We start from the raw sequence: 21,060 nt of genomic DNA, 5'->3' as shown, positions 1-21,060 counted from the left end.
ACAAACGAATTTTAATTCAAATGTGCGAAGCGGGAAACACAAAAAAAACAGAAAAGTGGCCGATAAATAAAATAATTATCAGTAGAGCGCACATGTATGTAGCTTGTTTGAAAATGAAAAGGGAAAAAACTTGTTCAGAAACGAATTTTTATTTGTTGAACATGTAAACTTCTAATTTTATATACAATACTTTCTTACAAACTCTAAACTGTCCCTGTTTTTTTATAAAAATTGATTAATTGGAACAAAATCTGTTCATTTTACTGTTTTACTGAATAATCAAAATAAGTACGGGATTTTAGAACTTATTCATCACTAGCACGGAAGTTATAACTAGTTATGCCTGTTTTATAGGAGTTATTCGTTTGCCAATTCATGCAAAACATGTTTACAGACGCCTATGTATCTGCTTACAACTAAAAATTAAAAGAAATTGAAAAGAATCATTAGAAAATGCGAAAAAATCGAAATTTCAGCGGAAATCAAAAAATTTAATAATTGATCAATTATCCGAGAGGAGTACACGGCCGAGAACTACAGAACACTCATTTTCGCGCGAAATTCAAATAAATGTACTTGGAGGTTAATTTCGGCTCTTTGAACTCTCATAGCACCTGTTTGCGAGATTTTTATGATGGTTCGCAAAAATATATCGTTTTCTCAAAGAATAGTTTGAAAAATAAATGTTTTCTGCACGGCAATACCAAATTGTACCTCCCTTGAAACTAAAGAATTTCTCAAAATTGAACACAAGTAGATCATTTATTCAGTAATAAGGTTGATAATTCTAAGTCAGTTATTTAACATGAAGATTATCAAAAACTTCATAGAATTCTTCTGGAATTGGCTGATAGGGATCTCCTTGAACCCAAAAAATTGGAAAGCCGTCGAGAAGTTTGACATCCGGAAGAATTTCCTTCACTCTGTTGCGATAGGTGTAGTCGGAACTGAAATATGTTTTATATTATTTTTCTGTTTTCTAAAAAAATGTGTTCACCTGTAAAGTGGGTTCATTTCCATAGTCAAGACTGTGAGATTCTCAAGTTTCTTCAACTGACGGACGTCTTGCCAACAATTGAGCTAAAAATAATTGTAAAGTTGTAAAATTATAAATTTTTTGCTTACTTTATTCTTACGAATCATAAGACTACTAATTCCCTTGAACTGTTCCACATTTTCGAGTTTCTCAATAATATTATCGTTTAAATCCAACGATTTGAGATTCGTCAACCCAGAAAGCCCATCAATTTTTCGAATTCCATTCTGAGCCAAACTGATTGATTTCAATCCGGACAACGTGTCAAGACCTTCGATGATTTGAAGAGCATTTCCAGGAAGACTAAGCTCTTTCAATTGAGCCATTCCGTCAAGTCCCTCGATTTTACGAATTTGGTTGGCTCCGAGGAAAAGACGCTCCAAATTGACCAAATGAGACAGATTTTCCATTTTTTGAATGCGGTTATCACCAAATTCCAAGTATTTCATAGCAGTATTCTGAAATTTTCAAATAATTGTTGAGTGAAATCACGCTCTACTGCACTACCGTTTCGAGTCCTTCAATGGTAATAATCTTGTTATGAACTAAATGAAGCTCCTCCAAATTAATCAATTCGGAAAGTCCTTCAATTTTCGTTATACGATTGTAGGAGACATCGAGAAATACTAGATTCACCAGAGTTTCCAAATTTTCGAGTTTTTCAATTTGATTATCATTCAAATTGAGACGTGTCAGAGAAGTGAGACATTGGAAATGATCAATCTTCTTCAAAAGATTCCAGCGAAGAGACAGATCTCTAAGAAAATTAAAAAATTAAGTCAAATCTTTAAAAAAAAGGTCTCGACACGACCAAAATTTTGAAGCTACCGTACCTACAAGTATACTTTTGCAATAAATTCAGTAGCTAAAAACTTTCGATCGTGTCGAGACCCGGTACCATCCGAAACCGTAAGCTTTCGCAACTGGATATTACAATTTACAGAAAACGTACCTAATACCTGGAGTATTTTCAAATTGCCAGATTTTCTGAATTCTATGACGAATCAGACTCAATTCGGTGATATCTTCATCAACATTGTGAGCTGAAACTCTGGAATATTATCTGAAAATGTGTTTTCCAACTTACAAATTATTTCCTTGATAATATCACCATTTCCTTTATTCGAAACAATTTTCTCAATTTGCAACATTCTCGCAAAATGATTTGTTTTTATTATTGAACAACGTGTTTTGAAAAGAATCACGTGGTTTTTTGTTGGCGATTTATGCAAAGTTCACGTCTAGGCTCAATTTTTATTACAAGAAAAATTCGTATGTAATAAAAGAAAAAAAGGGGGGGGGGGAGGGAATTAGTGAGGAGGGACTTGAATATTTTAAGAGAGCCGTAGAAAGAAAAATCAACAGTTGATAAAACTTGATCGTTAATATTATTTGGGGAATTTGGATGCAGGGAGGGTAATTAAGCTCAGACTTATTAGTCTCGAAATCAGGTGGAATAAAGAAATTAATTTAGTGAGTCAATTTACATTCACACAGGGAAATATGAGAAGGGAGATGAAAATACATAAACGGGTGAAAACAATTTCCGAGAACCAGCTCTTGTGATTTTATACATTTTTTTTGTTCAAATGAGGGGACACATGGAGAGAAAAGTGACTTTGCGCATGATTTTTTGAGATTTTTTGAATACAGAGCCGGCTGTGTGTGTGAATATCAAGACCCACAAAAATGGGAAGAAAAGGCGCGATTTTTGAAAAGTTTTGAGAAAAATTGATGAGGTTGTGATGTCGGGTGGGGATGGGGTTCAATTATGTACATATACAATTAAAATGGGCAATGGATGCACTAGGAATCACTAGGACTTGTGATAAAAAAGGTTAATAAAGGGGTAATTAATAAATTTTGTGATCGGTTTGTAAAGGTTAGGTTAGAAAAGAGAAAGAATGAATACCCGGGAGTTTTGACAAATTATAAAAAAAGCTCCTGGATACCGTTCTTCGATAAAAAAATGATGATGATGAGAAGAAACACGTATGAAAAACTATCCCGACGAGGAAATACTCGATGTGTTGCTTATGCTCGTCGATTGACTCATACTGCGATCACGGAATTGACGATTCGGGGCTTGTTTCACCATTATGCACTTGTGAAGAAGGAATTCCTAAAAATGTTTTAACAAATCAAAATTTTCTTTTAAAAAAATTAAAGAATGACTATTCTTACCCCAAATTGTGACGCCATTTCCATGTTCATTTCGCCTCGATGCCTTGCATCAAATTCGTCAACGTCGAACCCGTATCCCGAAAGAAACTCCGAGCGCATGCGGCGATCCGTGAATACTTTCTTCGAGTGTTCCATACACGATCTAATGTATTCAAACACTGAAAATAAGGAAATTAATGGAATAAACAAGGTTTCTAATAGCTCACTTGGCATATCAACACCTTGTGCCAAATTATGATCCGTCTCGAACGGATCAGCAATACACATTGGATACTTGCACCAGCGATCCGGTTTGAATTCCAATTTCTTGGACACCATCTGGATAACATTTGTGGAGTAGTCAAAGTATGTGGCATAGTAATCCAAGAATCCAACGAACAAATCAACGACAGAAGCACGACAACGTCGTGTACGAGCAGTGTCTACGAATTTCCAATAATACGTGTTGTAACCTTGGACGTAGACATTTTCACTTTTCTGATGGTTCATTTCCTGAAGACATGGCAACACAGGAATTGGTTCGACTTGCTGAAGATAATGAATAAGCATCACAATCCAAGCATATGAAGACAGCGATCCTTTTGATGCATCTCCAACTCCACTTCGTTTCGCCCACGCTTTGACCCAAACTCCAAGAGTCGGTAGTCTTTCGGGATCCCATTTGCAGTATTGTTGCAAAAGCTGAGTATTGTGAAGAGCCAAATCATTCTTGTAACTGATGCTGAAATAATTAGAATTTTAATTTAAAGTTCTGACAAGATCAAGATTTTATAAAAACTTACTCTGCTTCCATATCCATGTCACTGCTTCTGAATCTGACAATTGGAACTTTGGCGTTGACATATCTCTCATCAACTGCTTTCGGAAAATCGACAAGTGCCTTCGCAACAGCTCTCATCACTCGATCCGAATTGGTTGCCCATGAAGGTGGACTCGGTGAAAAAGAAAGTGACATATCAACATCACAGAATCGGGTACCGAATCCGTTTCTGGTTGATCCATAGATATCCAGGACAACGCGACATCCAAAACATGCACTCAAATGTACTTGCATTTCCAGAGCGAATCGATGAAATAAATCGGATTGTTCAGCTTCCAAACAGTTTCTGATCCAATATACGTTCATTGCAGAGCATATATCCATTCTGTTGATGTACGGCATGGCAACGTACGGATGTAGTGCGTCGAATACTGATCTAAAAATGTTTTTTTTTTAAATAAAAGTAAAATTAACTCGAAAACTAACGTCAATGTGATATGTTTCAAGGCATGTCCGCTCGTCAAATCGTTGTTCATTGATACAAACGGTAGACCTGTAAAATTCCAATTTGTGATTATTATTTTTTTAAAAGATATTAAATTTTCTTCGTATAACGGAAAAAACGTACAGAAAGCTGCCGGAGGTCTCAGATGTGCAGGTCTTTTTGTGACAGCCAGATTACCAAAGCACTCAATGAGCGTTGCTTCTGGCATCGAAACAAGAGCATCATCATCCAGTAAAACATCTCCTTCATAGTATCCACTGCTTCCGTTTTGACTCATTTTGCAAGGTGAACTCGATGAGTGACGTCTTTCGGTGCAATCTGATGTTGTTGTCTTCACTCCTTTCACTGTAGGAGACGACTTCTGAAAAGTAGGATATTATTTTAGTTTTAGGAAAATTTAATATTTACCTGAATAACTGTCATTAGTAAGTGTCAGTTGATGTGAGGGATCTTGTGGTCAGTGGTGTCCAGTGAATGTGTGTGTTGTACCGCGTGTTTGAGCTTTTCTAGCACTCCATACTGAAATAATTTTGAAAATTAATAGAAGAAATATCAACAAAAAAAAAGAGAAATCACGATAAGGAGTAAAGTTCAAAGAATAAGTCAGAGAAAAACCTTTGGAGAGGAAAAACTAAAAAATATATATTCATTTCTAGGAAAATAATGACTAGAATAGCAGAATGAGAAACCGAAATAAGCAAATTACCTCATTTGTCATTCACAGCAATGGATTCTTTTATTTTCTCATGTTTTAAATTAAAATGTTGTTGCTCGACTGGTCTTCATAATTTTCATTCTCAAAAAGGTTTTGAAAAATTGGAACTCAATTTAAGAGGTTTAGCCGAGCGTACTTTTCCATTTTTTTGAAGTAAAAAAAGCTGTAGCGGTGGAGTACATACTTGTTGGACCTTTCCCGTTTTGCGGGATAAACGTTCAACTGAATTCGCCAGACGTTTCGACTCTTCTATCCCATTCCACATGAATTATTCTACAACGTCTTCTCAGAGCACCCCGGCACGTCCATTCACACCAATTCTCACTTTGTTTACTGGGCGAGCTTCATTGGACTGCAGGAACATGCGTCCTCAGTTCACACCCAACAATAGCTAGGAACAAAATGTGTTTTTTGGTTAAAAAACACAAATTTCCATATGAGAAAGCTACTCTTGACGTATACGAATTCTGACCACTACATTAGCTAATTATTTCAGTGAAAATTGAAAAATAAATTATGGATATATAGAAATCTTACACGAGACCGCTGTGCATAAAACTGATTCGCTCTAGGACGCCTCTCTATGAATAAATGAAATAATTGATACTTTGCCCTACATTAGGTCATTTATACTAAAATGTAAAGTACAACTTTTTAAAATAATTCCAACAGAAAAGGGCTCTCCGAGGACATCCCCTAGAGATCCCAAGAGAAAAAGGACAGTCTGACTAACATGATGGCTCGGAAACCAAAACTAGAGCTGGCATCTGTCTTTTCAATCACCTATCCGGGATGCCATCTACCATATAAAATGAAAAAAGTGAAAGTGAAACGCTTCCTGCTGACTATGAGCCAATGCTTGTCTTTGTCGTTCTCGTACACTAAAAAAGAAATGACTTTATTCCAATTTAGGAATGACGACAAAGTCAACAACTGTGAAGAAAAGAAGACCAAAAGTAAGAAAAAATAGAGAAAGACGTGTATGATTCACTATGCATGAGTCTTCTCGATCTGGATATTCCTAACATATCAACAACTCATATTACTCACAGATCGCTTGGTTATTATAACAATTTTTGTGAGAAAACTTCATACGAACTGGATAATATTCCAGAATCGATAATTTCGCTAAAACTGGGATATAGGGAATTAAAAGTATATATTTTCTTAATTCTTGCTTTTCAGAAGTCAAAAAAGCGTTGCAAAAAAAGAAAAACCTTCTGCTCTTTGTTAGATTAATCCATTATAGAAACAATGACCTACTTCTTAATCTTTCATTCCATTCCATTTACTAACGCCTAAAAACATCAAGGATGTAGTGACGAAACATCAATGCAAATATAATGTGACACTTTTACCATTTACCAAATCCAAAATCCAAAATACCAAAAGTTTACCGAAGAATATTTCAAAAACCAGTGAAATATAGATTAGGCCATTTGAAAGTTATATGATAAACTGGAGTATATTTATGTTTTAAGATAAATCTTGCCAGATGAAAAATGTGGATTATACTATTCATAGCATTTTCAGAAAACATCATCGTCACGTAGCCTTTTCTTAGAGAAACTTCCAAAACTACTTGTGTGGTCTGAATTATAAGAAAACGGAGACGTAATTACCAATTCGTCACGGGAAGAACTAATAATTATCAGTATTCTCTTCGAAATTAAGTGGAACCAGAGGGCATTATTTTCCGAAACCAATAACATAAATATAACATTCTAGAATTTGGCAAGTTGACGCTGTACAACAGCACTCCATGACAACCTCATATTATTCTGACGAAATTGGGAAAGAAAACCGCAGCTCTATAGACAACGAGAAATTGTTATTATAACACAGAAAATTCTGTCATTGAAAGTAGATTTACAAATCTGAACTGAAAACATTTCAACTCGAAAGGAAACGAATTTCCTCAAAACTTGCAATATTTTGCAGCTTTATGAGAACTCCCAGAAGACGAACACGTTGAAAAATAGGAAAATTGAATACAAAGGAGAATAGGGACAGCATGCCTGCACACGTGGTGCGTCTACCATTAGAAAAAACAGAAAAAGAGCGGGAAGAATGAGAGAATGAGAGGGAAGGAGAACGAGTGCGATAAAGTATTTACGCCTTCTGTGCATGTGTGCATGTCTGGTCTTAATGCAACCACGGCGGGAACATCTGTCATCCCGTATCGACATCATGCTCTCTTGGGCTAAATAATAGATGACGAGTGGCATGAAGAGTAGTGATAGATATGAACATCAAGATCTTCAAATCCGGTTTTAAAAAGAATATTCTAAATCTTGACTATTTAGATAAAACATTCTAAAGTTCGACACGGTAGTATTTCTCGTATTTTCCTTTTTCAGAATGAAACTCTTTGTATTAGATTATTTCTGGATAACTAACGCTTGAATGCATTTAAAAAAACAAGATTTGCTTGAATCTTGAATTCATATTTACAATAAAATCTAGAGCCTCTTAATCTAGATGAACAATTTCACTGTTGTAATAAATTCAAATTAAAAAAAAAGAAAACTTGAAAACTACTATATAAATCAAACAACAATACTTTTCATCGGGGGAACGCCTAACGAGAGAGATTGTGAAAAAGAACACACAGTTAGTATTGACTGCGGAACCAGCCAACCAATAAACAACAAACAACTCGCTGTGTCTTATCAGATAAAAAGAGAAAACAGGAAGAAGGTGAAATTCGAAACCGTATACGAACCACAAAACTTTAGAAGTGTAACACGCCAACGTGCTCAATTCAAGAAAAAAACCAAATATAGCTCATGATTTACATATATTATCCTAGAATAAAATGACGTGGTACACACTGACAATTAACCTCTTTCTCGAGTTCTACACACACCTGCGCACCAAATGACACCTACTTTGCACACAAAACAATGCAATTTCGGCGCAAAAATAGGAGAAAACGTCTCTGCAGGCTGAACGTTTGGAACACATCAAAAATAATAGTTATGAGTGGTGTTCTGATGGAGAAAAACGAAAAACACGGAGAACGACATAGAAGTGTGAATGTTTTTGAATTCTTATCAACTTTATAAAAGGGAATAGGAAAGAATTTTAGGTTTGAGTCAATCTGAATCGGCCAATCAAAAGCTGAGAATGAGCCCTTGGATACTAATATTTTGCGTGTCCATTAAATTTTTTGGCGAGTCCATCTAGAGTGAACTTTTTAATTTAGTGGAAAATATCGACTTGATTGATAAAATATTTGAGTGCCGCAAAGTAGCGATCAAGGATTAAAGAGCATCGTTTTCGCTAGTGTCAGTGTTATAAAAAACAGAAAAACTCTTTGCACTCAAAATCTAATACCGTTCTCTCAAAAGATGGGAAATATTCCGAGACTAAACTTTTTCACAAAATTTTAGGCCAAAATTCAAAAATTCATGACTAAAAAATAGGGCTGCGATGAAAATCACGAAAATAAAATCGATTCGAAGAGCAAACAGTCTCTTTCAGAGCAGAAAGGGTTTGAAAAGTCAATAATAGAGGGTCATTTAATGTTTTTAGTGATTTCAAGAGAGAAGAATATGAGAAAACATGAATAACATTGATTTCCTCATATTTTTAATCAAACCAGAAATGCACCTGCCGCCTTGAAAGAAAACGGCTGATCGGCGGCGATAAAATCAGAAAAGTTTTGGTTTTTGTTAACGAAAAAAGCAATGTCAAAACGTCGATGAATTTTTTTGCTTGAAAAGAGATCTATCTGAATCAAATTCAATCGAAACTCGGCATTTTTAGGATGTGAAAATGAGGGAAATTCGGGCGGAAAATATGAGAAGACCGGCAAGAGAGTGTGTCAGATCAAGAGGGCGTAGAGAAAAAGAGACTGTCGACAGGCCCAATGAGAGACCATTCTGCGCTGAGAGGTGGTCGAGGAAACGAGAGAAAACCAGAAAACGAACATGAACAGTCCGATCCAAAAGAAGAAGAGAAGAAAATGAGTTGTGGAAATGAACAAAACGAAGTTGAAAAATAAGAGAAAACTGTAAAAAACGAACAGATCAAAACGCAACGAACGAGCAGGAGACACAGGAGAAGAAAAACACATGTGTATTGGTTTACTTTGACAGAAAAAAGAATTTGGCGCATTTTGGTCAAGATCGTCTACAAGTCCGGACGGCACGTTTTGATCTATTTGTTGTCTGGTCTCTCTTGCAGTTTGCGCACTGAGAGGAAACGCACCTCATTGCGGGAAATGACGTAACCCATTGCAGTGTTCAGCAGTTTCTTTCGAATTCAACGGAAATTACAACGAAAAGTATTATTTCGTTTGAGAAGTCAAACAATTTTCAATACAAAAACGAGAAAAACATTCGCGCGATGATCAAAATAGAAAAAACCGGTAAAAAATTCATTAAAAAGTAGAAGGTGGAAATGCGCTCCATCGCGAATTTCTCCGCCGCTAAATTCAAAAAAGATAATAACTTCCTCGAAATTAACATTTAATTGAGCTTAAACTCGCTTGATCAAAGCTGGAAACGATAATTTAATTTAATTTTCAAATTATTGGCCAACATTTTGAAATATTGCATAAAAAATAATGAGATACTTTTCCTCAAATGCATTAAAAAATTAATTCATCGTCTGTTCGCAAAAACTTGAAACTGGCTGCTAGAAGTTTTATAAAAGTTTTAATATTTATAGTAAATTCAGGCTTATCTGTAGAGTTTAAGATATACACGTTCATAAACGTATTATTCAATTTAAAAAATCGTAAAATGGTGGTAAATTTTTACGAATTAACAATTTTCTGAACAGTGTTGAATTAGAATTTAGTGAAGTTTTTCCCAGATAAAAACAGAATTTAGTTGTCCTTGGCAGCCAATGGTGAATTTTTTTGTAATCAGGGAATCAAACAGTTGATAACGAAACATGCCAACTTGTACAGCACGAACATGATCCAAGAAAAGTGATTAGAGACTGAATGGGCGAAAAATCGAGAGCATTCGAGACGTAGACATCAGAAGAAAACTGATCGGTTGCTTCTCTCACACAATTTTGCCGAGTAAACACATTCATCCCCGGGTGCCCGGGCTCCCGATTGTTTCGTACACTTTCTAGACCCTCTCACGGTTTCCTAATGTCTTGTTGCTTTACTATGCGAAAGTGAAAAAAAAAAGAAAGAGTGGGATGTGGAGAGACGTTGGCAACTGGATTTTTAGGGACTTTTGAGACAAAAAAATCATGGGGAAAGTTTCATTATGAAAAAAAAATTGGGTGGGAAGACTGTTGGTGATAGTGTCCAAAATGGACCCGTTAATGGTGCAGAATTGTTTGGATCACAAATAACACAACAGAAAACGAACAGAAAAAGTACAACAACTCAAATGTGATTCCTAGATTTAGGAAGATTCTTTTTAAATTATAATTCAGAGAATTTGAAAAAAGAAAAACAAAAAAAAACACGGATCCTAAAACATTTTGGGAGTAGGGAAGAACGCTGGAAGGCACATGATAAATGATTAACTAGGGGAACGATGAAAGCAAGAAAAAAATTATAAAGATGATTATAGTGGGGGAATGGGGAAATAGAACTAGAATATTCTTCTGGATATATACGTATGTATACACATTCAGAATAGTTTTCGTGGGGGTGAAAATCCAGTTTGTTGTGTGAAGTGAATGGGTGGAGAGAATTTATTTGTTGTACGAGCGATGATAGTATGTCTGAAAATATTTTTATGTTATGAACGTAGAAACTTGCTGAATAAAAGCCAACAAGAGTGTTAAACTTAAAAAAATATTAATTAATACCCTTTTGTGATAAGTCAGACGATCGCCACCTTCCTCTCCATTTTTGAATCCTCTTCCACTATCATTTGATCGGTATGATGAGTTTGTCGAGTTTGATCCAAATCGCTTCCGGGCTTCTTTTCTGAAAATTGTTCATTAATAAAATTCTACTTCTGCTTTAACATACGCCAGGGCTCTTTGCGGACACGATTCTACAAAATGTCCTATCCTATGACATTGATGACATTGACGATCAGTTGGAGCGGATCCTTGATTGCATTTTCGAAGTAACTGGTGTTGATATGATGATAGGAAAGTGTGATCTCGATTCATCGGTGGTTTCTCAGACATGAAGACTGCTCGTGAGTTGATGAACACTTTCATAATGAATACGAACACTGAAAAAACAAAAATATCAGTTTCATTTTGAAATGCTCAAAAATGTCTAAAAGTCAGGAATAAAAATCTAACTTTAAAAACAAGACTTAATAATTTTATAAGATTACTTTTGAACTTCCTTAAAAATGAGAACTACGATTAATTAGCGACTCGCTCCGCCCACTTTTGAACCAATCAGACGGAATGGGTGGAGTTCGAAGGCGCTGATTTGTCGTGCAGTTCTCATTTTGGAGGAAATTCAAACAGGAAGATTGAACATTTTTTTAAACTAATATACATCATCTGATTCTGAACATCTGAACATCTGATATAAATCAATTGGCAACATACTTTTCTTGTTAACACCGCTGCTCAGATTATGGCTCAAATCGAATGGATCCTCTACACAAAGAGGTCTCGGCCACTCTTTTTCCATTTTCGACAATATCATTTCCCGTCGACATTGAACAACAAAATTCCGGAAATCAAAACGCGAATAATAGTCAAAGTATCCAATGAGCAGCTGAGCACACGATTCTTTGTTTTTAGGCCAACGTTGTAGCAAACTGGTCTCAACTTGAGCAAATGACGTATCCCAGTTGTCAACGAGTCGTCTTTCCCGATTATCACTTCGAAAATCTTCTTGAAGGCGTGGAAGAACCGGTGGATCACAGTTTTGAAGATAAGAAATGAGCATGATGACGTGACAATATGAGCTCAATGATCCACGTGATGCATCTCCGATTTCACAATTTTTGGCCCACTGGAAATTAGAGGATGAAATTTTCAAAAGAATAAGAAAAACTAGCTACAGTCTTCACAAAGAGAGCCAATTTAGCAAAACGTTTGTCAGGCGTCCACAATGAATATTCTTTCAGAAGAGCTGTGTTGTAGATTGCCAATATATTGTAGTAGGAGATACTGAAATTTAGAATAATTTCAGATAATGACAATTATCTTTCATCCACTTATTTTCTATATTCCTAGTAGTTAAAAAATCAATTTTTTTCTAAACTCTTATATATGTGAAAATCGTAAACCTCTGAGATGGTCTCGTGTCGATTTACGCAGCTCGTGTACTCCCCTTGCACGTGGTGTCAGGCTGTCCCATTACGGTTTGACCTACAAAAAATGCGGCAATTTTTTCCCCAAAAAAATGTGACGTCAGCAGGTTCTTAACCATGCGAAACCAGTTGAGAACTCTGCGTCTCTTCTCCCGCATTTTTTGTAGATCTACGTAGATCAAACCAAAATGGGACAGCCTGACACCACGTGCCCTTGGAGTAGTGTACATTGTTTTTTTTTTGGGATTTTACAGTTATTGACTATGATTCTTTTTCAACTAAACACTATAACTACGAGTCAAAATTTTTTCGAGATTTTATATTTTAAAAATTCTGTTCATTTTGAAAAATTAAATCTTCTAAACTTACTCGACATCAATAATTGCTCCATTGGAAAGTTTCACTTGAAACTTGACAATTGGCACTTTTGCAGTGACAATTGCTTGAACTCTCTTTACCAAATGACATTTTCTGAGAACGGATTCAGTTTTCTGAATAACTTCTTTTGCTGTCAAATCCTTTGGCGGAACATCTCCATCTCCGAATCTCAAACAAATATCAATATCTGAACAATTGACACTTAATCCTGTCATAACACTTCCAAATGTTGTAAGAGTGACATCTTCACGATAGTTTTTCCTTAAAAATGATTGAAGTTCATCAATCTTGTGATCCAACATTTTGAGCCGTCGTTCATCAAGAATATTCTCATGATAATATTTATCAATCATATCATCAATATCTTTCAAATCTTCGGGAGTTCTTGCTTGATATTTTTTAATCGGTGGAATTTCCATCATCGGGCAGTTTTCAACACAATGACTACCATCACAATGTGTACATTTCATTTCCATTTCAAAGTCTCCACAGAAAAGATCAGTTGAGAATTCATAATGAAAATCTGATGGTTTTAGACTTTTCGATTTGGATACAATATCCTTCAAATTCGAATTCAATTTAATGAAAAACTCTTCACTGCAGAATTGCTTATCGGGGATTACTGTGGATATCGTAGATTTCCCAAATGTCGCATTTTGTTTCACAGGTTTCTGAACAATTGGAGTTTTCATTGGAGATTCAGTTTCATCGAAACTGGATTCCATCATAGATTCATTCATTAGAGATTCTTGTGGTGCTTCTATGAGATCACATTGAGGTTGAGCAACATTTTTTATCTTCACTGGTGCTTCATTTGATAATTTCGTGATGGGTTCCGGCTTGATTTCCTAAAAATTGAGTAAAAATTAGTTTAAAAAAATCAAAAGTTACTTGTCAGTGATTAATTAAAATTTCAAAATCTGAAATTACCGTGGAAACAGGCATGGATGTTACTGCAACGTCAATATTCTTTTGAGAAGAAATCTTGAGGGTTTCCTCCAATTTTTCTGCAATTTCGGACACATTACTATCAGCTGCTTTCGTCTTTTCGTCTATTTCAGAAGAATCTTCCGATAAAATGATGACGTTCGCCTTCTTCCACCGATTGATGAATTTCTTTCCTTTTTTCGTCACAAAACTCAATCCATCCATTGATGCTGCCATTTTTCCATTTAGTCCTGGTTTGAGAACTCTCTTGAATCGCAAAAGTGAATTTCTACCATAAACACATTCTCGATGATCATCAGTGTGATAATCAATTGGTTTTCGTTCATTCACTAAGATTCCATCAATCATCAGACGTTCCTTGAGCTCTTTCATATATTTTAGATGATCTTTATCATTTACAATCTCATATACAGGTTCTTGATAATGTTCTTCCATTATTTGAGTCAATGGAATGGGTGCCTCCACCGTTGCCTTTTTTGGAGTATCCTTGAACTTTTTTCCAGGTTTGATAGTTTTCTGGAATAATAGATATAAAAACATCAAACAAAAAAGAAACCAAACTTACATTATGAACAAACGAAACTTCAATTAATGGTCCATTCTTGGTTCTTGGAATCGAAAACGATACAAATGATGTTAGGAGACAATTGAAAAAGAATGGTTGCCAAGTAGAAACCTTTGGTATTGAAAGAACATTGTCACCACGGAATGGATCAACAACATGAAGAATCTTTTTATTCCAACGGCTCACATCTCGACTCATTGGAATAAGCTGTGTAATTTGGATGACTACGTCCCGATGTCGTTCAACATAATACCGAAAGAAGCCAATGAAGAGCTCAGCTAGATTCCAAGATTTCTTCAAGTCGAACTTCGTACCAATCTTTTCAGTATTCTTCTCATATCGAGACATCAATCTCATTCTACGTTGCCCAGCTTCTTCCGATTGAAGTTTTGCTGTCTTTTCAGCACTCATTTCTTCAATTTTCTCAGTTTCTGGACCTGCTTCAAAAAGTTCATGAAGTACTGGAAGGCATCCGATCTGCTGAAGAAAATGAATGGCCATTATATCAAATCCATATCGAGGAAGTCCGATTCTAGGCTTATTTTTGGAGTCAAGGCCAGCTTTCGTTGCCCAAAGACGAATAAGTTGAAGAAATTGAGCAACTTCCTCTCGTAAATTTACATAGGTCTTCATCAATTCAGAAAAATGAAGTTGTATACGATGATTGAAACATGACATCCAACAAAGTTTAACTCGAACTCCTTTGAATGTAAATATAATTGTTGACGGTGTTCCCATTTCCATGGAATGATCAGCTGGATGTCCATCATCGGCAATCTTCTTTCGAACTTGTTCAAGTAATGCAAATATTGGAGTTCCTTCAGGAATTGACATAGTATATGCCACATTGTAATCACTATCCGGAAGTGTGACGTCATATGTTACAGATCCAAATGGTCGAAGTATCACATCTTGCAATCCAATCGATGGGAATACTGTAGTACTCAAGTAATAGATGATTGTTTCACCGATCTCGATTCCATTTTGACGAACCTGAAAATACTTGACGAGAGAAGGGTTAGTTGAGAGAAAAATGATCGAAACCGGATAGAAAAAACGAAATTTTATTTCTGAATTTCAGCTTTTTAGAGAAAAATCACAATTTATCCTCCGTTAATTTCGTTTTTTTCCAATCCAGTTTCAAGATAATCTAACCTGTTGATACGATTTCAATGTTCCTTCCAAAACTTTTTCAACACTCTCTAAATGTGCTTCAGTCGGAGGTGGAATAATTTTCAAAAGATGCTCCCGTTGTTCCTGTCGCTTAACATCATCAAAATGTGTACTGCTCTCTAAGTGTGCTTTTGCGTGTCCGATTGTATTAATATGATAATCGCACTTTTCGCAATAGTATATGGCCTCTGGGAACGCTTCTAGACGATCGACAAGTTTCTTGATCAAACAAGAAGTCAGAAATCCCTCAGAACACTTTGAGAATGGAAATCTGTCGGATGAAGACTTTGCTGAAACTGTTGAGAAACAGTGAAATGAAATCGGAAAACTCAGTTCAAACCTTTCAAGAGATTCTCAATAGTTTCCCTGCAAGATTTTCTGATCGTCTTTTCATCTGCATCCAATTTCAACAGAGCTCCAGTTGTGATATTGTCATCTCCATGTTGTAATTTTACTTTGATGAATAGTCCATTGCACTTGCTCGTAGTTGGAGTAATCAACAGCTAAAAACTTGACTTTTAAAAATTAATTTCATACATTTTTTTGCTATTTTAAAGTTTAAAGTACGAATTTTGTTCTATTGGAATACAGCGAATGATTTTAATTTTTTATTCACAACTAACCGTAAAATTGTTATCAATTTGAATAGGTACATTCTTTTCCAACGGAAATGAGCTCATTGGATACTGGACAGTCTCTTGAAATGTTTGAGCCGACACGGCTGACCCGGCATTTTTGGAGAAATAATACTCTTGCGTCTGTTTTTTGTTGGCTTCTGCTTGTCGTCCAGCAACATTAATCGTTGTTTTCTCTGGAGTAGTAGGATTTGAATTCCATCCTTTCAATGAAGCTCCCGAATCGCCCAATTCAACAGCCATCAATGGTTGTACAGCGGCAACCAAGGGTCCTGGTGGCGCATTCCGATTTATTGGAGATGTTGGCTGAGAATCCTGATTTCGTTTCAGAATTGTGACTTTTTGAGGAACGATGTTCATTGGAGGACGATTTTGCGATGGATTTCTGCTCGTCTTTTGGGAGGAGGAAGCCGAATCAGCTGGACTGTTTGATGATCTTTTCCGGCCTGTAAGTTCAATGTTAGTTCAATATGAAAATTAAGAAAAAATGAAGAACACTCTGTTCGAAAATTGCTATAAAGTTTTCACTTTGTTTGATAAGAAAGTTGATAAATAAATAAAAGTGGCGTTTCTGCTAAAACTGTTCAATAACTTCAGGATTGATAAGGAAAAAGTTATAGTAGAGAGTGAATCAACGGTATTTTTGAATACTAAGAACAGTAAAACCTCAATCTTTAAGCAATACGAAGGGCCTAATATACTTCATTGTATGAATTTTTAAAAATGATTAGTCATGAACTCACCACTATTCTGGCTATTTCCTCCCCTTCCACCTCCAAGGGCTCCTCCTCTCCGCCTACTTCCAGACCTTTGCTCATCGGTCATCTCACAACTCTTTTTAATAATTACAGTACAATATTAATACCTATTATTCGGTTCGTCTTTCCCAATGAAACTGAAAAGAAGCGATTGAATAAAATCTGGAATAATTTGAGAACAAAATATTAAATTAGGTAATAACGAGGTCAGTACCTCGGAAATGAATTCCATAATTAAAAAAAATGGTATGCCAAATCGAGTTTTATTTACAGATAAATATGGTGTAGAATAGGGAATTCAAGGATTTGCAGGCATATTTGCTGCTGCATGGACAGCGTTCACATGACGTTGATCTTCACGAGTCAGAATAGCCACACTGTCTTGCAAGTGACGCAGAAGATCTTGATTATCCTGCAATAAATTTAGAATGAACAACAATGTACTTTTTCAGAAAAGTGTGATTTTGAAATAAAAACGTACCCATTGAGCTTGACGGTGCTCACAAATCGTGGTGATGAATGACTCTTTTGCTGGTGAGACTTCGGAAACCCACAAGTGCTCGGACCAGTTGAGTGGAGGTTGTGCTACGTGGAATGGGTACATCAAAGCCATACTTGATCTGTAAACGTGGTTTTTTGAATCAAAGTCATCTAAAAAACGGGCAAAAGTAAAATGAAGGTTGTTTCAGCCTATAATAATAAGAGATGTAAAAAGCAATGTATGAAAAAAAATAACCGTTTTATTTAACAACAAAAAAACACGATGTAACTGACACAACTTAAACAACCCGAAATTTGATCAAACTCCCGCTGAGATTTTAATTAATTCTTCAAAACGTGTCCGACGAATGGATATTTCCTAGCACAAATCGGTGCCCATTCAGGTCCACATCCTTCACTACTCTCGAAAAGATCGCGGTTGTTGTCATAGAGATCTTGTGAGCCAGAGAGGTCGTAAATCTGAAATAAACTTATTTTTTTGATAATCCGAAAAGTATTTTATTACTTTGTCTTCCACAATGACCAGGCACCTGTTCTCCTCGCGGCGCATGCTTTCGATTTCTTCCATTGTCATATCACGCTCTTCGAGCTGTTCGATCTGAGAAACAAAAATTCACATCCCAAGATTTATTTGCAAATTACCTCATATTTCGCTGGCTCATTGATTTTTGCAACAAGCATCCTTTTAACAATTTTATTCAAAGCCACGAGAAACACCACAAACACCGCAACATCGATGAAAGTGAGCTCATATTCCCCGATTTGCATTTTTTGGGAAGAAAATTCAAATCCAAATTATTTTTTCAAATCGTTTTTATTCCCCAGTCTCATGGCCGACATTTCTTCGGCCCCGCCCGGAAAAGCTGCAGCAAGTACGCTCCACTGCAGTTTTTCGAATTCTCATTGCATGGAATTCCTGAGACACCACGGTTTCAAGATCTGGTGGGATTCTCCGTTTTCCGGATCTACCATATCCGGATCTACGTTTTCCGGATCTACGTTTTCCGGATCTGGCACCGTGCCAACTCTTAAAACGCTATTTTTTCGAAGAAAAAAGTGACAACGACGCTGCGATGTTACGCGTCGCGTGTTCTTAAGCGTTTCTTCTAGAAGAAAATTTCGAAAAAAGTCGTGCGTTGAAAAGCGTTTTGTGCGTTGGCACGGTGCCAGATCCGGAAAACGTAGATCCGGAAAACGTAGATCCGGAAATGGTAGATCCGGAAAACGTAGATCCGGGATCCCATCAGATCTTGAAACCGTGGTGTCTCGAATTCCTTTGACTTGAAAACTTGCATTTTTTCATGAAAAACTGGTTAAAATTCTAGATTTTCTTTTAAAGACAAGTTTAAAACATTTGATCCAATGCGCCGTTCGATTAGTCACTAGCCAGAGTACGTATTTATTGACCACTCGTTCGATAAATGTAATTATCCTACAAAATTCGCATTGAAACTTTCTTCGTTTATGTCCCACGTCAATCAAGCGGTTTCGTGTATATTTTGCTACTTTCAGGAGATGTCTTTCGTGTGCGGAATCAGTGGTGAACTGACCGAAGACCCAGTCGTCTCTCAAGTCTCAGGGCACATCTTTGATCGTCGGCTGATCGTTAAATTCATTGCCGAAAACGGAACAGATCCGATCAGCCATGGAGAGCTTTCTGAAGACCAGGTTTGTCAACCTTGCAATTATCTTCACTGACGTGAAACTTCGAAATGATAATTCATTGAAAAAACAAAATAATAATTTCTAAAATTCATTTTTTAGCTCGTTTCATTGAAAAGTGGCGGCACTGGATCAGCACCACGCAATGTCTCTGGAACATCCATCCCATCTCTACTAAAAATGCTTCAAGACGAGTGGGATACAGTAATGCTCAACAGCTTCTCTCTCCGACAACAACTCCAAATTGCTCGTCAAGAACTTTCTCACTCTCTGTACCAACACGATGCCGCTTGTCGTGTTATTTCCCGCCTCTCCAAAGAATTGACCGCTGCTAGAGAAGCATTGTCTACTTTGAAACCACACACATCGGCGAAAGTTGACGATGATGTCAGCATTGACGAGTCTGAAGATCAACAAGGTCTTAGTGAGGCAATTCTGGCAAAACTTGAAGAGAAATCAAAGAGTCTGACTGCTGAACGTAAACAACGAGGAAAAAATCTTCCTGAAGGACTTGCCAAAACAGAAGAGCTCGCCGAGCTGAAACAGACAGCATCTCACACTGGAATTCATTCGACTGGAACTCCTGGAATTACTGCATTGGATATCAAGGGAAATTTGTCACTTACCGGAGGAATTGATAAAACCGTTGTCTTGTATGACTATGAAAAGGAACAGGTTATGCAAACATTCAAGGGGCATAACAAGAAGATCAACGCAGTTGTTTTGCATCCGGATAATATTACTGCAATCTCTGCTTCTGCTGATTCACATATTAGAGTCTGGAGTGCAACTGATTCGTCTTCGAAGGCTATTATTGATGTCCATCAGGCACCCGTTACAGGTGAGATATTTGAAAAAAATTCGCTAGCTGTAATTCTTCTATTGAACAAACAATGTTTTACAGATATCTCCCTCAATGCATCCGGTGATTACATTCTCTCCGCTTCTGATGATTCTTACTGGGCATTCTCCGACATTCGTTCCGGAAAATCGCTTTGCAAGGTTTCAGTTGAACCAGGATCACAAATTGCCGTTCATTCCATCGAGTTCCATCCTGATGGTCTTATTTTTGGAACTGGAGCTGCGGATGCCGTTGTGAAGATTTGGGATTTGAAGAATCAAACCGTGGCTGCTGCATTCCCGGGACATACTGCTGCCGTTCGTTCGATTGCGTTTTCTGAAAACGGATATTATTTGGCTACGGGATCAGAGGATGGAGAGGTCAAATTATGGGATCTTAGAAAATTGAAGAATCTGAAAACTTTCGCTAACGAAGAGAAACAACCGGTAAGAAATTGTTAAGCAAATGTTTAATGAAAAAATATAATTTTTTCAGATCAACTCCCTGTCCTTCGACATGACTGGAACATTCCTAGGAATTGGTGGCCAAAAAGTTCAAGTTTTGCATGTGAAGAGCTGGAGTGAAGTTGTATCACTTTCTGATCATTCTGGACCAGTCACTGGAGTTAGATTCGGAGAAAATGCTCGTTCATTGGTGACGTGTTCATTGGATAAGAGTCTCCGAGTATTCTCTTTCTAATTGTTTTTATTACCATTTATTACTAAGTTATTCAAAATTTCACCACATTTTTCCCGTTTCGTTTCCTTGTTTTTTTTGTATTCCGGATTGTTCAGTCAAGTTGAAAATATTCCCATCTATAGAAAAGCTGACAAACTATTATTCTTTCTCCATCTCTCGTTACCATATATTATCGATTCCAAAAATTCTCCTTTTCACTGTGAATCAACAAAAAAAAAAGAGTTGATTGGCTGTCTTCCTGTGGTGAGATCTCTTTCTATTTTTATCTATTGGATTTTATTTTGTTCACATTTATCTTTTTAACAGTTCAACTTTTCTCCAGATTCCCCAAATTTTATTCATTTCATTCAAAAATGATCTGCAGCCAATCTCCTCCGCTTCTATCCCATTCATCTATTCTTTTATTAAAAGTAATTTATGCAATAATTGAATGATTACGTACTGCCTAGAGGTTAATTGCCTTCTTTATTTTGGCTGAAAAACTTAAAATGT

At 36.4% G+C, this 21,060-nt stretch overlaps 6 protein-coding genes and 1 non-coding gene across 7 annotated transcripts; 1 reads left to right on the top strand and 6 right to left on the bottom strand.

The window, feature by feature from the left end:
• Positions 1–748: 748 nt before the first annotated feature.
• On the bottom strand, positions 749–2,198 carry K10D2.8 (Protein phosphatase 1 regulatory subunit 7). Its single transcript, NM_001267995.2, has 6 exons — positions 2,124–2,198; positions 1,989–2,079; positions 1,544–1,793; positions 1,126–1,494; positions 998–1,080; positions 749–947 (listed from the first exon to the last, which is right to left on the bottom strand). Exons 1-6 carry the CDS (start codon positions 2,185–2,187, stop codon positions 797–799), a joined length of 1,008 nt encoding a protein of 335 aa, NP_001254924.1. The 5' UTR covers positions 2,188–2,198; the 3' UTR covers positions 749–796.
• A 139-nt stretch (positions 2,199–2,337) lies between these two features.
• Positions 2,338–5,004, bottom strand: pup-2 (PAP-associated domain-containing protein). The gene is made up of 7 exons (NM_065699.7): positions 4,894–5,004; positions 4,609–4,846; positions 4,467–4,533; positions 4,003–4,416; positions 3,427–3,941; positions 3,221–3,378; positions 2,338–3,158 (listed from the first exon to the last, which is right to left on the bottom strand). The coding sequence occupies exons 1-7, from the start codon at positions 4,906–4,908 to the stop codon at positions 3,039–3,041; spliced, it is 1,527 nt and encodes a 508-aa protein (NP_498100.1). The 5' UTR covers positions 4,909–5,004; the 3' UTR covers positions 2,338–3,038.
• Positions 5,005–10,082: 5,078 nt separating this feature from the next.
• Positions 10,083–10,259, bottom strand: K10D2.10. The gene has a single exon (NR_101817.1). It is a non-coding gene; the product is annotated as a small nucleolar RNA K10D2.10 (small nucleolar RNA).
• Positions 10,260–10,416: 157 nt separating this feature from the next.
• On the bottom strand, positions 10,417–17,002 carry cid-1 (4Fe-4S ferredoxin-type domain-containing protein). Its single transcript, NM_065698.6, has 12 exons — positions 16,851–17,002; positions 16,096–16,553; positions 15,813–15,975; positions 15,455–15,762; positions 14,300–15,292; positions 13,717–14,250; positions 12,778–13,634; positions 12,157–12,265; positions 11,696–12,107; positions 11,154–11,364; positions 10,988–11,108; positions 10,417–10,900 (listed from the first exon to the last, which is right to left on the bottom strand). The coding sequence occupies exons 1-12, from the start codon at positions 16,930–16,932 to the stop codon at positions 10,871–10,873; spliced, it is 4,278 nt and encodes a 1,425-aa protein (NP_498099.1). The 5' UTR covers positions 16,933–17,002; the 3' UTR covers positions 10,417–10,870.
• Positions 17,003–17,114: 112 nt separating this feature from the next.
• On the bottom strand, positions 17,115–17,485 carry emb-1 (Anaphase-promoting complex subunit emb-1). Its single transcript, NM_065697.6, has 2 exons — positions 17,347–17,485; positions 17,115–17,277 (listed from the first exon to the last, which is right to left on the bottom strand). Exons 1-2 carry the CDS (start codon positions 17,476–17,478, stop codon positions 17,164–17,166), a joined length of 246 nt encoding a protein of 81 aa, NP_498098.1. The 5' UTR covers positions 17,479–17,485; the 3' UTR covers positions 17,115–17,163.
• Positions 17,486–17,585: 100 nt separating this feature from the next.
• K10D2.5 (uncharacterized protein) lies at positions 17,586–18,204 on the bottom strand. Its single transcript, NM_065696.5, has 3 exons — positions 18,009–18,204; positions 17,872–17,964; positions 17,586–17,825 (listed from the first exon to the last, which is right to left on the bottom strand). Exons 1-3 carry the CDS (start codon positions 18,132–18,134, stop codon positions 17,688–17,690), a joined length of 357 nt encoding a protein of 118 aa, NP_498097.1. The 5' UTR covers positions 18,135–18,204; the 3' UTR covers positions 17,586–17,687.
• A 674-nt stretch (positions 18,205–18,878) lies between these two features.
• Positions 18,879–20,991, top strand: prp-19 (Pre-mRNA-processing factor 19). The gene is made up of 4 exons (NM_001392088.1): positions 18,879–19,034; positions 19,131–19,869; positions 19,933–20,315; positions 20,365–20,991. The coding sequence occupies exons 1-4, from the start codon at positions 18,882–18,884 to the stop codon at positions 20,566–20,568; spliced, it is 1,479 nt and encodes a 492-aa protein (NP_001380015.1). The 5' UTR covers positions 18,879–18,881; the 3' UTR covers positions 20,569–20,991.
• The last annotated feature ends 69 nt before the right edge of the window (positions 20,992–21,060 follow it).

Source organism: Caenorhabditis elegans, chromosome III (genome assembly GCF_000002985.6).
Source record: "Caenorhabditis elegans chromosome III".
In the NCBI taxonomy this organism is placed as follows: Eukaryota; Metazoa; Nematoda; class Chromadorea; order Rhabditida; family Rhabditidae; genus Caenorhabditis; species Caenorhabditis elegans.
The sequence above is the reverse complement of the archived record's forward strand: the minus strand, read 5'-3'. Positions and strand labels throughout refer to the sequence as shown.

What these genes read in the sequence shown, in the direction of transcription:
- K10D2.8 (NM_001267995.2), bottom strand. Translation starts at nt 2,187, where the DNA reads ATGTTGCAAATTGAGAAAATTGTTTCGAATAAAGGAAATGGTGATATT. An exon ending in CCATTGAAGGACTCGAAACG is followed by an intron (nt 1,495 to 1,543) that starts GTAGTGCAGTAG and finishes TGAAAATTTCAG; the next exon opens with AATACTGCTATGAAATACTT. An exon ending in TTATGATTCGTAAGAATAAA is followed by an intron (nt 1,081 to 1,125) that starts GTAAGCAAAAAA and finishes AATTATTTTTAG; the next exon opens with CTCAATTGTTGGCAAGACGT.
- pup-2 (NM_065699.7), bottom strand. An exon ending in TTGAAACATATCACATTGAC is followed by an intron (nt 4,417 to 4,466) that starts GTTAGTTTTCGA and finishes AAACATTTTTAG; the next exon opens with ATCAGTATTCGACGCACTAC. An exon ending in AAATGGCGTCACAATTTGGG is followed by an intron (nt 3,159 to 3,220) that starts GTAAGAATAGTC and finishes AAACATTTTTAG; the next exon opens with GAATTCCTTCTTCACAAGTG.
- cid-1 (NM_065698.6), bottom strand. Translation starts at nt 16,932, where the DNA reads ATGACCGATGAGCAAAGGTCTGGAAGTAGGCGGAGAGGAGGAGCCCTT. An exon ending in AAATTGATAACAATTTTACG is followed by an intron (nt 15,976 to 16,095) that starts GTTAGTTGTGAA and finishes TCAAGTTTTTAG; the next exon opens with CTGTTGATTACTCCAACTAC. An exon ending in AAGTTTCGTTTGTTCATAAT is followed by an intron (nt 14,251 to 14,299) that starts GTAAGTTTGGTT and finishes CTATTATTCCAG; the next exon opens with AAAACTATCAAACCTGGAAA.
- emb-1 (NM_065697.6), bottom strand. Translation starts at nt 17,478, where the DNA reads ATGGCTTTGATGTACCCATTCCACGTAGCACAACCTCCACTCAACTGG. An exon ending in AGCACCGTCAAGCTCAATGG is followed by an intron (nt 17,278 to 17,346) that starts GTACGTTTTTAT and finishes AATTTATTGCAG; the next exon opens with GATAATCAAGATCTTCTGCG.
- K10D2.5 (NM_065696.5), bottom strand. Translation starts at nt 18,134, where the DNA reads ATGCAAATCGGGGAATATGAGCTCACTTTCATCGATGTTGCGGTGTTT. An exon ending in ATGAGCCAGCGAAATATGAG is followed by an intron (nt 17,965 to 18,008) that starts GTAATTTGCAAA and finishes TTTGTTTCTCAG; the next exon opens with ATCGAACAGCTCGAAGAGCG. An exon ending in TGGTCATTGTGGAAGACAAA is followed by an intron (nt 17,826 to 17,871) that starts GTAATAAAATAC and finishes AGTTTATTTCAG; the next exon opens with ATTTACGACCTCTCTGGCTC.
- prp-19 (NM_001392088.1), top strand. Translation starts at nt 18,882, where the DNA reads ATGTCTTTCGTGTGCGGAATCAGTGGTGAACTGACCGAAGACCCAGTC. An exon ending in CCATCAGGCACCCGTTACAG is followed by an intron (nt 19,870 to 19,932) that starts GTGAGATATTTG and finishes AATGTTTTACAG; the next exon opens with ATATCTCCCTCAATGCATCC. An exon ending in CTAACGAAGAGAAACAACCG is followed by an intron (nt 20,316 to 20,364) that starts GTAAGAAATTGT and finishes TAATTTTTTCAG; the next exon opens with ATCAACTCCCTGTCCTTCGA.